At 32.7% G+C, this 14,458-nt stretch overlaps 1 protein-coding gene across 3 annotated transcripts in view; it reads left to right on the forward strand.

The window, feature by feature from the left end:
* The window catches only part of LOC106465707 (adenylate cyclase type 6-like), a 161,555-nt gene that overhangs the window by 131,259 nt on the left and 15,838 nt on the right, over nt 1–14,458 (forward strand). For 2 of the 3 annotated variants that reach the window (XM_022394053.1, XM_022394058.1), the window contains 8 exons: nt 836–994; nt 3,238–3,483; nt 7,474–7,618; nt 10,001–10,098; nt 10,821–10,902; nt 11,886–12,014; nt 13,213–13,350; nt 13,863–14,038. In XM_022394053.1, coding sequence (XP_022249761.1) covers nt 836–994; nt 3,238–3,483; nt 7,474–7,618; nt 10,001–10,098; nt 10,821–10,902; nt 11,886–12,014; nt 13,213–13,350; nt 13,863–14,038 — 1,173 coding nt within the window. The remainder of the gene's footprint in view (nt 1–835; nt 995–3,237; nt 3,484–7,473; nt 7,619–10,000; nt 10,099–10,820; nt 10,903–11,885; nt 12,015–13,212; nt 13,351–13,862; nt 14,039–14,458) is intronic. The other variant, XM_022394063.1, reaches the window with a different exon arrangement.

Raw genomic sequence — 14,458 nt, forward strand, 5'->3', positions numbered from 1 at the left:
ACCTGTTTATTTCAGGTTATTATATATTTTAAGATACACCTGTTTATTTCAGGTTATTATATATTTTATAGATACGCCTGTTTATTTCAGGTTATTATATATTTTATAGATACGTCTGTTTATTTCAGGTTATTATATATTTTACAGATGCACCTGTTTATTTCAGTTATTATATATTTTATAGATACGCCTGTTTATTTCAGGTTATTATATATTTCACAGATGCACCTGTTTATTTCAGGTTTTCGAGGAGTGGTTTATTTCTGTTGTGAAACAATTCTGTGTTTCACAGGTGCCCACAAAACTCACGTGTATTCTTTTATCCTGCTGGACTCTTAATAATATTTTATCTATAAATCTCCAAAAATAATCTTACGAGCAATTACTAAAGTTGTTATTATTATCATTATTTTATATACTTACATAATGCAATAGGGTGAATTGTGTAAATTTTGTATTCCTTGACTATTGGACTCTTATGCCGTTTAGCACGATAAACATCGAAAATCATTTTATTAGCCAATAATAATTAAACCGGAGTCGACTCATAAAGCACGTGCTTTTTATATTGGCTCAGACTATCGAGAAGCCTTTGTACTTGCTGCTTAATGAGAGAGATTTGCACCAATATACAAAGACATAAACATGTACATATTGTAACATATAGTTACAGATTAATACAAAGCATGCGAACTTTGTAACCACTGTGTATACAACAGATATGTACAAAAGTGCAGCCGTACGTATCTTCGTCTTTGGAGAGGAGTTTTGAAGGTCTTTGAACTTTAATACTATCTTATATACGCTTTGATATTTCTTTGTGGCTGGTACGCAGGTTGGTACGAGAAGTCACTGGAGTAGATGTCAACATGCGAGTGGGAATCCACACAGGACGTGTCCATTGTGGAGTTCTGGGACTCCGAAAATGGCAGTTTGATGTTTGGTCCAACGACGTTAGTTTGGCTAATTATATGGAAGCTGGAGGAGTTCCTGGGTAAGTGTAACATGTATAATAAAGTCTGAAAGGTCTCTTTGGTAATTCTTATACATTTGAATAATACAATTAGTAAAGTATTTCGGATTTTGTCTTGTTTGGCTAGTCACGACAGAAAATGCTGATTTTGACTGTGTTTTTTTATCTATTTAATGCCCATGGATCCAGGATAATAACATATTAATCACTATGGATTATTTAATGAAAGATAAAAATATTTCAAAGTTAGTTTTCAAAGTATAACAATAAGTGTAGTTGTTTTAGCAGAAATGTAATACTCTACCAACATTACACTTGTAAAATCGTAAAACGTGAATGGAACCTAATGTCAAACATTGGCTACACGGCCAGGTCAGAGGACCCCTACAGATTTCAGGCATACCCATCTCAAATTTAGAACTGCTGACCAGATGAATGGCAATCGATCAGCAGCACCTGCCGCTTACACGGTTTCTCCTAACCGAATAGCAAGATTGATTACCATTTCCATAATGTACCCACAGCTAAAAATGGAGCATGTTAAGTGTCATATGACTGGATTAAACCTTGGACGTTCTATTACGCATCCCGAAACGCTAACCACTAACTTTATAATTATAGGCTTAAGTTATTCGTCACATGAAATGTTGTGTACATTTATAGAAAGAAAACTATTGAACTTTTTTTTTCTTAATGGATGTATTCAGAGATATAATTTTGTGGAAGGATTGAGACAAGGTGTTGGTATTACTAATGGTATACTTATTCGGACTGTTATTCTCGTCTTTATTATCTGTGTTATTATTATCACAACGTTTCGACCAGTGAATTATTCGGCCGTCGTCAGGTGTTATGTCAGACATTTTGTATGTGTCACAACCAAAAAGCTTTTTGCGGAATTACCAGGATTCGAAATACGGGCATTCAAACCACTTGGTTAGAAACTTAGTCCTCTCGATGGACGTTCCTCAAGAACAAACCCTAAACCTGAAATACAATGACGATTTGAAAAAACATATCTAGAATTTAAGGAGGGCAATACATCATGTACTTGCATATCTCATCTATCTGCCATTAAGTTTAATAGCACTGATGTTATTAAAATACCTATACAAATATAAGTTTATGGTAAGTAAATCACAACCTAAACATCATACGTGTAAGTCACAGACAGTTTCTACAAGAGTCCTAATTTTGTTGTTCCATTTGTCTTTATCCAGGAATATTTTGTGGGGGGGGGGGGGAATTCTCCAAGTATCAAATGGTAAATCTAATGATAGAATGGTTTTTCATTTCTTTCTTGGCAAAATTAATAATTTCAATGATAAGTCAAAACTATTTTATTTTAAACAGCACATTCACAATTTAACATCAAAAGAGAAATTAGCCTCTTTAATACAAAAGATTCTTTAACAGGTAAATAACAATACACTGTGGTGACTAAAAGAAACTTAAATACCGTACATGTAAGTTGTGATATTGGTTATAAGTCAAAACTCGAACATGTAGCACTAGAAGATGCTTGAACTTTCTGGTCATACCAGGTCGTCAAGTAAGTTTTTATTGCTTCCCATCTGGAGAGTAAGTATCCTCGTTGTTAAATCATAATACGTGTCTGTATAAGTTAGTAACGAAGTTAAGTTAGAACTAATTCTATAGAACAAACTGACTAGAACTTCACAATATAATGATATCATTCGTTGCACAAGAAAACTGAAACCTAAAATAAAAATCAAACTGAATTGGATAATCATTGTGGTCCAATATAATCGGGACGATGCAATAGTCCTTTAGGTTTTCTTATAACTTAATATCGATCGCTACGACTAAAACTCAAATCGCTTACAGCCTATCGTGGCACTATGGTTAGTGTGTTAATCTATGGATTGAAGGTTCCAAGGTTCTAGACGTAATGTCGTTGAACATTATTTGCATTTCAAGTTGTGGAAGCAAGATAAAAAGAGACAATTAATCCCGTTGTACAGTTCAAAGAGCTGGACAAATCCTTTTTGGTGGCGAGTGATTTTACTGGATATTCTCCCTCTTGTAAGTAGTTAAACATTAGAGACGCCCATAACTGAATCCTGGGAGTCTCTGGTCTGGTCGTTTATCCCAAGTGCATGTAAGGTGGCGTTCAGGTTTAAAATTCCAAGTCCAAACCAATTGCATACAACTCTCCCTGTAAATTTGCTCAACTCATATCACCCCGTGTTAGGATATTGGTTGCTCTAACGATTTTTCTCTACAATTTATCCTTATATTAGATATATCCACATCACCAAGGAAACGCTGAAATGTTTAAACGGTGACTACCAGTTGGAATCAGGCAATGGTGGTGAGAGACACGCCTATCTTAGAGATCACAATATAGAAACTTTTCTTATCGTTCCTGACGATAAGACCAGAGTGAACCAAGTACGATCTCGTCAGAGCATTGTTACCCTGAACACTGTTTCCAAGGAGATGAGAATGATGGGTCACACGGATAATAATATGGGGTTGGAAAATAGGTAAGTTTTTCAAACATTAATAACTGTATCTTTCTGAACGAAAACGTAAAAAACTGTTTTTTTTTCAAGATATTATTTTATATGCTTGTATATTAAAGGCAAAGGTAAATTATATTACTAGATAATGAAAAATGTACAAACATATTCATATAAATGTAAAAATCCAAATAATCCATTAATTCTGAAACAAACCTCTGCCGAACAAAGAATTAAATCAGAATAATAATTTGAATTTGGTAAACAACATAATATTGTCGCCAGAACAATGTCATAGAACTTAGTATACAGACGGGGTCTGCAGAAATTATGTTAGCATGTCACACTGCTATGATATCTCACGAATTTTGCAATGGTTGGTTATGAATGAATTCAAGTACTCATTGTAGTAGATGCTCAAGGGTTCCGTCTCTGAAACACAAGTAAACAATTTTATTAACATAATTTTCGGATACTCTGTATACAACATCAAAGTTTTAGATCCAGTGAACGTAAAGTACACTTTTCACTGAATGCTAATACGAACATGGACATCAAAGTATATTATATTACCGTATCAAGCGACTCATAACTGTTATAATTAAACATAAAATAATGCTCGCTGAAAGTACAGTGTGAAATATGATATCCAACCCATTTGGATACTATAAAAAATGAGCAAAAAAAAAACATTTAGCGACAGTTAAAAAATAATTATTCCTTTGTTTTACAATTATTTTTTTTCAATGTAATTAGTATGAGCTCAGTTTCAATTAACATATTACACACAATTGACAATCTATCTATATATACTCTCTATTGTGCATGAGCATTGGCTTCCAAGGGAAACCATTTGTATAGCTCACTAGATCTGCTTCAGGAAACTTAACAAGCACATTATGGAATGGATTGCTGTAAACCAAATTATTTGGCCATATTATATTTCATGCAAACGACTACTGATTTATTTCAAGATGTGGTTAGAAGCTTGTAAAGTTTGGACTTATGAGTATTCATCAGCTTCAAACCCTTCTTTATTATCGTTTTAAAAGATATGACCAGCTTCCCTGCAGTATCCTTAGGGGTCGGAGGGTTCCTTTTTATTTTACTTGTAGCTTTCACTTTGCAAATGAGGGAGTTGTAGATTTGGTGTAGATATATGTTTGAATTCAATTGCTGTTTTGAAATATTTATTATGCGAGTTTATATGCTCCATGGAAAACATTGGAATTTGATGTCTTGCAACCTTTGGCTCTAAATTGTTTAATAAACTCGCTATATAAATATTTCTCTTTGAAAAGGCTTTTTTAGAAAGCCTCAAGTCATAACTTTCCTTGGTGGCATTATCCTGTCTAGTGGTCGTAAATTTGCTGTAAACCAAATATATAAATACGGAACATGTAACTCATTATACCAAACACGGATCTGTAACGACGTGCTGCTTCATAAGGTGCGATTAACCATTTGTTTAACACAATAACACAATTTTGTAGTTTTAAGTAATCGTACAGGCATAATATAAAGTACATCTTTTTTTTTCTTTCTAAATTTGCATCAAATTAATTTGCGTTTGTATTTTTCACAGCTGGTAATAATTTGATTAATTTAATGGAACTATCAGTTCCAAAACTGAACTTACTTAAATCGTCATCAGAAGTCAGAACATTTATTCAGTCTTGTTATGTCCATATTTGTATAATAGCGACAAAGCCCACTAGGGAATCATTCAGGGAACGCCACGGTCACATTTACAACCCCTGTAATTTGTTTGCGACCTCTGATAGCTGATTTCTGGCAGAATCAGAGTAAATGTAACTAAGAACAACCACATACAACTTCGGGATCAATATATTATTATTTACAAGTATTACACAGATACCTATGGATCAATATATTATTATTTACAAGTATTGCACAACTACCTCGGGATGAATATATTATTATTTACAAGTATTACACAGCCCGAGGTAGCTGTGTAATACTTGTAAATAATATTATATTGATCCCAAAGTAGCTGTGTAATACCTGTAAATAATAATTTATTGATCCCGAGGTGCCTGTGTAATATTTGTAAGTAATAATATATTGATCACGAGGTAGCTGTGTAATACTTGTAAATAATAATATATTGATCCAGAGGTAGCTGTGTAATACTTGTAAATAATAATATATTCATCCCGAGGTAGTTGTGCAATACTTGTAAATAATAATATATTGATCCATAGGTATATTATAGCTGCCTTATATAATAATTTATATCTCGTGATATCTATAGCTATTACAGGGTGCGAATGGTAGATGTATGACATTTGATGGTCAAAATACAAAAATTAGTTAAGGTGTAGCTGTGTAATACTTGTATATAATAATATATTGATAAAAGCAACTTAATGACTTTCTTTACCACATTTATGCAAAAACTGTACATACGTTGGAACGACTGTCCAATTTTTGAAAATTGTACACTAAAATATGAAGTTAGAAAATGAATGATTTTGGTTGCATACCACACTTTTCATTATTTCCCCGTTTCAGGCTTTCCCTCAAACTAACGTTAATGCTAGCTTTAAAACCATTTATATTTACACCACTGGTCAAGAACTAATGCAACTTTTCTTGTCCCTGTTAAACACTTTGACGCAACACAGGTGAAACAACTTTTCAAAAAGATACAATTCAATTCATAATAGCCCTTTAACACTGGTTCCAGTCAAATCACATTATGAGTATGCTCATTAATGAAGATACAATTAAAAGTCACACAATACATGATGCACAATAAGCACTCTTTAGCATAGATTCATTTTGAGAAACGTGATACATCACATAATAACGTCCCTCCAATGTAAACAATCAAAACTGTAATTTCAAAACACCCTTTCATAAAGATATACAGTCATAAAAATACCGTCTGACAAAGATTAAATCGAGCTTTTTATACAGAGTGAGATGGATTTCATCGTAATATTTTCTTTCCTGCCAGCAAAAAAATAAAAAACGGCCAGCTTTTAGAATCGCCCAACAACCCAAATTGTCACTTTTTATATTATCAGAATGATATTACGTCATTAAACAATAATGTAATAGAATTGAACAATAGTTAAGTAAGGAAAATAAAAATGAGAATAAATATAGATGTACACCTATATGTTTATTAATGTTAAGATTGTTGTTGTTTTTCATAAAGAGAGCTTTTTTCTTAGTTTTTTCTTCGGTTTTATAGTTTTCTTTGTCAATGAATTCAACATCTGAAAAATCAAAGGATTGATTATGTTTAGTCATGTATTCACTACATGAGGGGGAGTTCTGGAATGTTCTTTCAGTCTTGTTCGATGAACTAAAAAAGATTTATTGCTGTAGGCTATGTTCTTGATATTTGAATTTAAATGTTTGGGTTGCTAGAGGGCGCTTTAGCATGACGTAATGAAGATGTGTGATGTTTAGAAGTTTCCGAGATGAAAACCCAAGATTTAGTTAGTTAGTCAGACCAATGCTTTATACTTTTCTTGAGCTTAGACTGTAGAAACATGAGGAAATTCAGCAAGTGAGTGGCAATTTTCATTTGTGAATTAGGCTTATCAACGAATGGAGCCTATAGAACTTGTGCGTTACAATCGAATAAGTAAATAACTCATTACAAATAAGTGGACTGAATTTTATATTGTTTTAACCGAATAATCAAAACGAATCCGCCCAGCGATAAAAAATATTGCAAAAAATATAATATAATCAATGCTAAAACTAAGTGTTAGCTTGTTATTTATTTATTTATAGATAAACAAGTAAGTATGTTTAAAATTTTCTTTATTATTTTTAATTTTTAAATACTATGTTTGGCTGTGTTTACTTATCGTCGTCAGATGGATAGCTTTGAATTATAAAATCGCACGTATAATCTTTAATATTTTATGGGGTATTAGTTTTTTACAAGGTGTGTTTTATTTATTTATTTTTGGAGATATGGAAAATTGATTATTATTTCAATGTCAATGCTTGTTTTTATTTCAAACTAAGAAGAAACAAGGAATACAAAAAACCCCAGGAGGAAGTAAACGATTACCTGGACCGTGCAATTGACGCTCGCAGTATTGACCGATTACGGTCCGAACATTGCAAAAGATTTTTATTGAGATTTCGCAAGCAAGAAGTGGAAGAGAAGGTGCAAAACCTTTTTTATTACAATTATATGTTAATTGATGTAGCTCTCATGTTTAATATAATGTACTTGTATTAAGTAATGATTGTGATTGTTTGTTTGTTTTTTTTTAATTTCGCGCAAAGCTACACGAGGGCTATCTGCGCTAGCCGTTCCTAATTTAGCAGTGTAAGACTAGAGGAAAGGCAGCTAGTCAACACCACCCACCTCCAAATCTTGGGCTACTATTTTACCAACGAATAGTGGGATTGACAGTCATATTATAACGCCCCCACGGCTGAAAGAGCGAGCATGTTTGGCGGGACGGAGATTCGAACCCGCGACCCTCAGATTGCGAGTCGAGCGCCTTATTGATTGTTTTGTAACTGTATTGTTATATATTTAATTTATCACTTCTTTGGTATGTATATAGTTGATATTAAATTGCTCTTTTTTTACGTAGTTTTAACTTTTCAGTGTGCAAAACAATAATAAAGTCGGTTAAAATTCCAATCATATTAGCTTTGTCGTGCGAAAACTCTCAGACGTTTGCTTGTTCTAGTACCGATTAATGTGTATAACAGATCAGAATGTCACAATCAAGTCACTATAAAAAAAGTCAAGATGTGTAGAAACATTATCGCTAAGCCGTTTCACTTATAATGCGTCAATATAGTATAAACTCACTTTTTTTTTGCATTTTACACTGCGGCCGAGCTAAGTCCAATATTTAAGGTGCAGGACTGCGAATATGAGGATCCGTGGTTCGAGTCCCGTTACTGCGTTATAAGATTAACTGTCAATCCCATTATTCGGCCTGACAAGAGTAGGAGCATCCAGCACAGATAATCTTCGAGTAGCTTTGCACTTAATAAAAAACAAACCAATTTTTTACTTCGGCCAGCGACATGGTGGTTTAGAATCTTATAAATGAACTGAAGGATCATGAATGATCTTAACTTTCTAAATGTTAAATTAAAACTCATACAGAAGTTTGCAACATTGTTCTGTTACGTCTTAGAATTTCAAATGCTCGGAAATTGACTTAACTGATAACTTTAAATTTAGTAGTTAAATTGTACTTTAGATTTAGTAGTTAAGTAAAGCCGATTTATAGTCAGTTTATGATATTTGCCAACAAGATTGATACACACAGTTTTCTTTTTTAACACAAATACGTTTTAATATACATACAACAGTACAAGTTACAATAACAATTATTACAAATAGTTATTACAAACAATGATTTATAAACAAAAGTTTCCCAAACTTACACGCAATATAAATTTTTCCTTTTAGTCTGGAACTTTCTTGATATCTTATCAAGGGTTCACGATGAGCGAGTTAATTTGGATACGATTCCCTAAACCGGAAGCTAGCTAGCTTTGTCCTTCGTTATTTACCGGTCACACACGTTGAGCTTTCCACGATGAATTTATATAATGTTTTCGTAAAAATACTAATGTCCGATGAGGATCCACTAAAGTTAAATGAGTTGTAATTTTCGAACTTTGTAAATGCTCCTGGTCAAATATCTGAAGTTTTCCGATTGGTAAGCGTTATAATAATCAGTTATAGCTTCCGAAGTTTTATAGCACACTGACCATAGCGAACTAATAATAGATACTCTCTCTTGGCGCATCGCGTTGGTTATATTTATAGGCGTGGGAAGGTTTTCTAGGAAATTCAGATTACGTACCAATACTGAGTTACTTTTGAGCGTTTAGGTATATAAATATATTGTTGATTCCTACTCTCGAGAATCTTCTACAACTTTGGAGAATAGGCGGGAGTTTCGCAATACATATTTAACAGTATAAGCTATGTATGTTTCTAAATATAAATTTAATCTAAACAAACGTTGATATAATAACAAATTCGTTACAATTCAAACTAAAGGTTTGAAAATTTTTACTCTTAAAGTTTGTGCATAATTGGCATACGGTAAATGTTTCGAAGTTTGTCTCATATTTATGCCAATCGATGATGTAATTTCTTTGTTTTGTTTCTTGTAATTGGTGCCACCCAGTGGCACAACGGCATGTCTGCGGACTTACAATACTAGAAAGCGGGTTTCGATACTCGTGGTGGGCAGAGCACAGATAGCTTACTGTGTAGCTTTCTGTTTAACTTCAAACAACAATTATAATTGGTAAAGAAAAAGAAACTTTTGGGGCGAATTAGCCACAACAAACACTTTTAGCATGAAATCTGTTTTACGAAATATTGTAAACAACATTTTTTTATTGAGTCGAGAACCAATTATTTTCAATAAAAATATATTAGCAATAACTTCTATATCCATATTAGAAATCCTGCATATTGTTTTTTATATTTATATAGTTGTTTAAGTTTTGAAGTACAGAGTTATTATAAAAAATCCAACAACCACATTTTCTTTTCTAGTACATGCAAGAAGAAGACAAAATGCTCGAGACGTATTTTTTATCTAGCGGCCTGCTTCTACTTTTCATAGCCATTATTCAGCTTCTTATATTTCCTATGTAAGTGAACAAAGATTTTATCCTTTGTAGTACCTTTTCTATATGAAGGCAATTGATTTTTTATGCATAGGTATAACCCTGCATTGAAATATTCTATATAAGTATAACCCTGATTTAAAATAATCTATATAAGTATAACCCTGATTTAAAATAATCTATATAAGTATAACCCTGATTTAAAATAATCTATATAAGTATAACCCTGATTTAAAATAATCTATATAAGTGTAATCCTGCATTAAAATATAACCTTGCACTATAGCATAACATATAACCCAATGTGGCTTTGCTCTAAAAAAACGAATTGTTTTTTTAATTATTGCTAGAAATATTCTTATTCTCTAATTCTTTCACTTGATTAATATATCATACGTCACACTATGCTCTAATAATATTATCTTATAAAATTTTCAATCGAAATAAAATTTTCTATAAAACTAATAAACGTTTTACTATCTGTGTCACTTCCACAATTTTTCATATTTTAGTACAATAGGTGAAACTCCTCCCACAACTTCTTTTAATATAAAATATAAATATAAAATACTTACCAACAACTTACTAGCAGAAAACGTGGAAATAAAGAAAACCAATAGACAAAATAAAACTAATGAATTGTATATTTGTACAATTTGTTGATATGACTCTACCTTCTCTATCATACACTTTAGTTTCTTATATATGTATATATGTATATATCTTATATTTCTATTTTATAACAGATACTGGTTAAGACCTTTTCTACAAGTTATTGGAGGTGTGTGTATTGTTGGAGTTCTCACCTTAATAAGGATTTTAAAACAGGTGAGGGTGTTAGTTATGAACTTGGTTAAGATTCTGTTTGGCTATATAAACAGGGTATCATTTAATTCTACATCCCTTTCGTAGTTGCTTCGGATCATACAAAATACCCTAACCGAAATGTGTTTAAAACAATTGTATAATTACGGAAATATCTTAGGATGCAGTGTAAGAATTTCCTTTTTCCATTTGTATAAAATATTTTGTTTAGCAAAATAAAAAATTAACAATCAACGTGTAACTACAAATAGATTAAAATATTAAAAAACGACACAAGGGAAGAGTCGCCCAAAGTTTTGATCCAATGGTCTTTTTTCTGAACAAAATTCCAAATATCATTAGAATTAATTATAATTGGATAATGTAAAAATTAAAATTCTTAGATGACAAGCCTTTTAAATCGATTGGTATGAAACCCAAGTTTTGATATGATAATAAACAATCGTATTGACAGAATACGTTAACCGATGAACGAGGCATTGTATGGAAAAACAACTAAAACACCAGCGAAAAGTAAGATATTGCTAAAAAAAAAAGCATATTATTGGAGTTAACTAATAGAGTCTGTCAGTTTTTGTGTTAGCTTAAACGTCCATACGAAGTTTTATCATTTTGCTCCGTAAAAAGACTTGATATTTAGATTGTATTTAAACTAGATGGCAGCACGCTCCTGATCACTCTTCCGTGGAAATGTGTTTTACTTCTTATTTATGTAAATCTTGTACAAATATTGGTTTGCTATTTTTTTATTTTTTGCATAAACGATATTTCATAATCAACTAAACAATCTTTGTCTAACCGGTCAGCTAGAGTGAAAAACTGTTCGAAGATGTGTTTGTTGAACAGCTATTTGAAATGATCATGTTTAATATTAAATCATTTTTAGTGTTTATTAAGTCAGCGAGTGTGTATTTCTCCGAATAGATTGTTGTGCTGTCAATATTATGCTAGAGATCAAAGAACGTGATTTTATTCTATATTTTTAGAACATAACGCGCAAGATACCAGCCCTAATAAGAAGGCTAACCAGTAACATATCAGCCAGTCGAAAACACAGCCAAGCTTTGGCCTTGGTAGTATTGGCCATCCTCTTCACAGTGTGCATGGTACCGTTGGTGAGTGTTATTATGTTCCAGAACAACTATCTGCACATTACAAGCTACATGAAACTACTATGTGAAGTTTGATGTTACTGGATAAACATGAACAGTAATTAATATGCTTGTACAGCACTTTCAGTATTTTAATGATACCTGTTTCATTCAGTAAACACGAGGAGAAATTCCTTTAAATATTTACGTTTTCCGGTAAGAAACTTAACTGACACATAGCAACATTCAGTTGTTTTTTTATGAATTCACTATTTTTAATGCATTTCTGCTCATATATGTGTTTTAATTATCATCTATTTTACTACAAAATTATTATTATTTTTGTATATGGAAAACTACTAAGGTTATCTGTCGACTTGTATTACTATGAACTTCCTGCCACAAGTAAAACAACCGGCCGGCAGCACCCACCGCCAACTCTTGGACTTTTCTTCACTAACGAATAGTGTGAATTGACCGCTACATTATAATGTCCCCCCTCGAGTTGAAAGGGTGAGCTTGTTTGGCGCCTGGTTTCGATCCCGCGTAGGCTGCTGTTGATGGTGGAATATTGGAGGGGCATTTCTGTAACAGGGGTTGTATAATTTGCATACTTTAAAAGGGTGAATAACTTCCAGAATGAACCTGAATGTTGTTCTGTGCATATCCATATGAATGTTGTGTTTTCATACTCAAGACTAAGGGCTCTTCCAGAACACCAGTGCTACAATCTACCGTACTCGTATTGTCCGAAGAGCATGACCAACATTGCTGGCGGTGGCACTGTTGACTATATAGCATACATTTTAATGGTACTGCTCAAAATCTACCCCTTTTGCTAATCTAATTTTAAACACATTCCATTTTTTTGCTTTATTATCCTATAATTTCGCCAGTGTATATTTTGTTATTATGTGAGCGTAGCCTTGTGGTTAGCGGAGGAAAAACAGCAGAATAAGATTTTATTTTTCTTTCAAATATTCTCACAAGGGGTACCCGCGCATAGCCGTCCCCAATTTTGAACTCATAGACAAGAGGAAAAGCAGCTAATCAACAACACCCACCGCCAACTCTTTGGCTACTCTAATCGAATAGTGAGATTTGGCCAGCACGATTATAACATACCAACTGCTTCAAAGAGCGCAGCAAGATTTCTTTGTGTGTGTGTGACAACGAGACACGAATAAGAGACTCTAGGACCCACAGTTCAGCATATTTTCAGTGTTTCTTGGAAGTTTCTCAGACTGGATGTTGGGTGTTAGTAAACAATACTTTCAATTCCTCTCTCAATGTGTCTTTCTTGATAGACGTCCGAATATCTGAAGACTGTGCCATTAGAGACTTTCCTAGAGTGCCAGAGGTAACGAAATGAGAGTTAATATTTCAAATCTTAATGTATTCGTTGTTACATAAAAGTGTATATTATGTGTGTGTGTGTATGTGTACACGTATAATCTATAAAATACAGTGTATTCATATGTATATGTATGTGAGTGTGTATACTAAGGGTCAAATAAAGTTCAACCTACTAATAGTTGTTGATATTGAATATTTAGTTATACATATTTAAATCATTTTAATATTTGTAAACTGGTGGTTAGAAAATCCCAACAGAGGGCACTAGTGAATAATTTTGTTTCAACTTTATTCCTGTGTGCTACGCAGTTTCATTTATGTGCAATTGATTTTAGCTGAAATCCTTTCATTGAGGTGTAATATTTATAGGATTTTTGATCATGAAAATTTTGAACAATTAAAATACTTGTGAATGAAACACTGAGAACTTTAATTTTAATATGAAACGTAAAATGTGCTACAAAATTAAAAGTAAACTTTTGTTAAGAAAGATGCTAATACTTCTTTTCGTATCAGTTTATCTCCTTTAGCATGGTTTTAGTGATGCTGAGCGTAGCACCATACCTAACTTTGAGTGTGATGCACAAGTTCTTGATCCTTATTGTTTTCGTTGGAGGTTTCTGCCCCTTACCGCTTCTTGTTCAGGCACCTTTGTTCGAGATGTATGACCGTTTGCTACTACAGAATACAGAGTAAGTAAACATGTCAAAATAAAATACAGGGTAAGTACACATTTACACATGCCAAAACAGAATACATAGTAAGTACACATATACACATTCCAAAACAGAATATATATAGTAAGTACACATATACACATGCCAAAACAGAATATAGAGTAAGTAGACATGTACACGTTCCAAAACAGAATATAGAGTAAGTATACATGTACACGTTCCAAAACAGAATATAGAGTAAGTATACATGTACACGTTCCAAAACAGAATATAGAGTAAGTATACATGTACACATGTTACATAGATTATATAGTAAGTACATATATACACATTCCAAAACACAATATAGAGTAAGTTTACATGTACACATTCCAAAACAGAATATAGAGTAAGTATACATGTACACGTTCCAAAACAGAATATAGATAAATACAC

This window comes from Limulus polyphemus, unplaced genomic scaffold, assembly GCF_000517525.1.
Source record: "Limulus polyphemus unplaced genomic scaffold, Limulus_polyphemus-2.1.2 Scaffold70, whole genome shotgun sequence".
Lineage (NCBI taxonomy): Eukaryota > Metazoa > Arthropoda > Merostomata > Xiphosura > Limulidae > Limulus > Limulus polyphemus.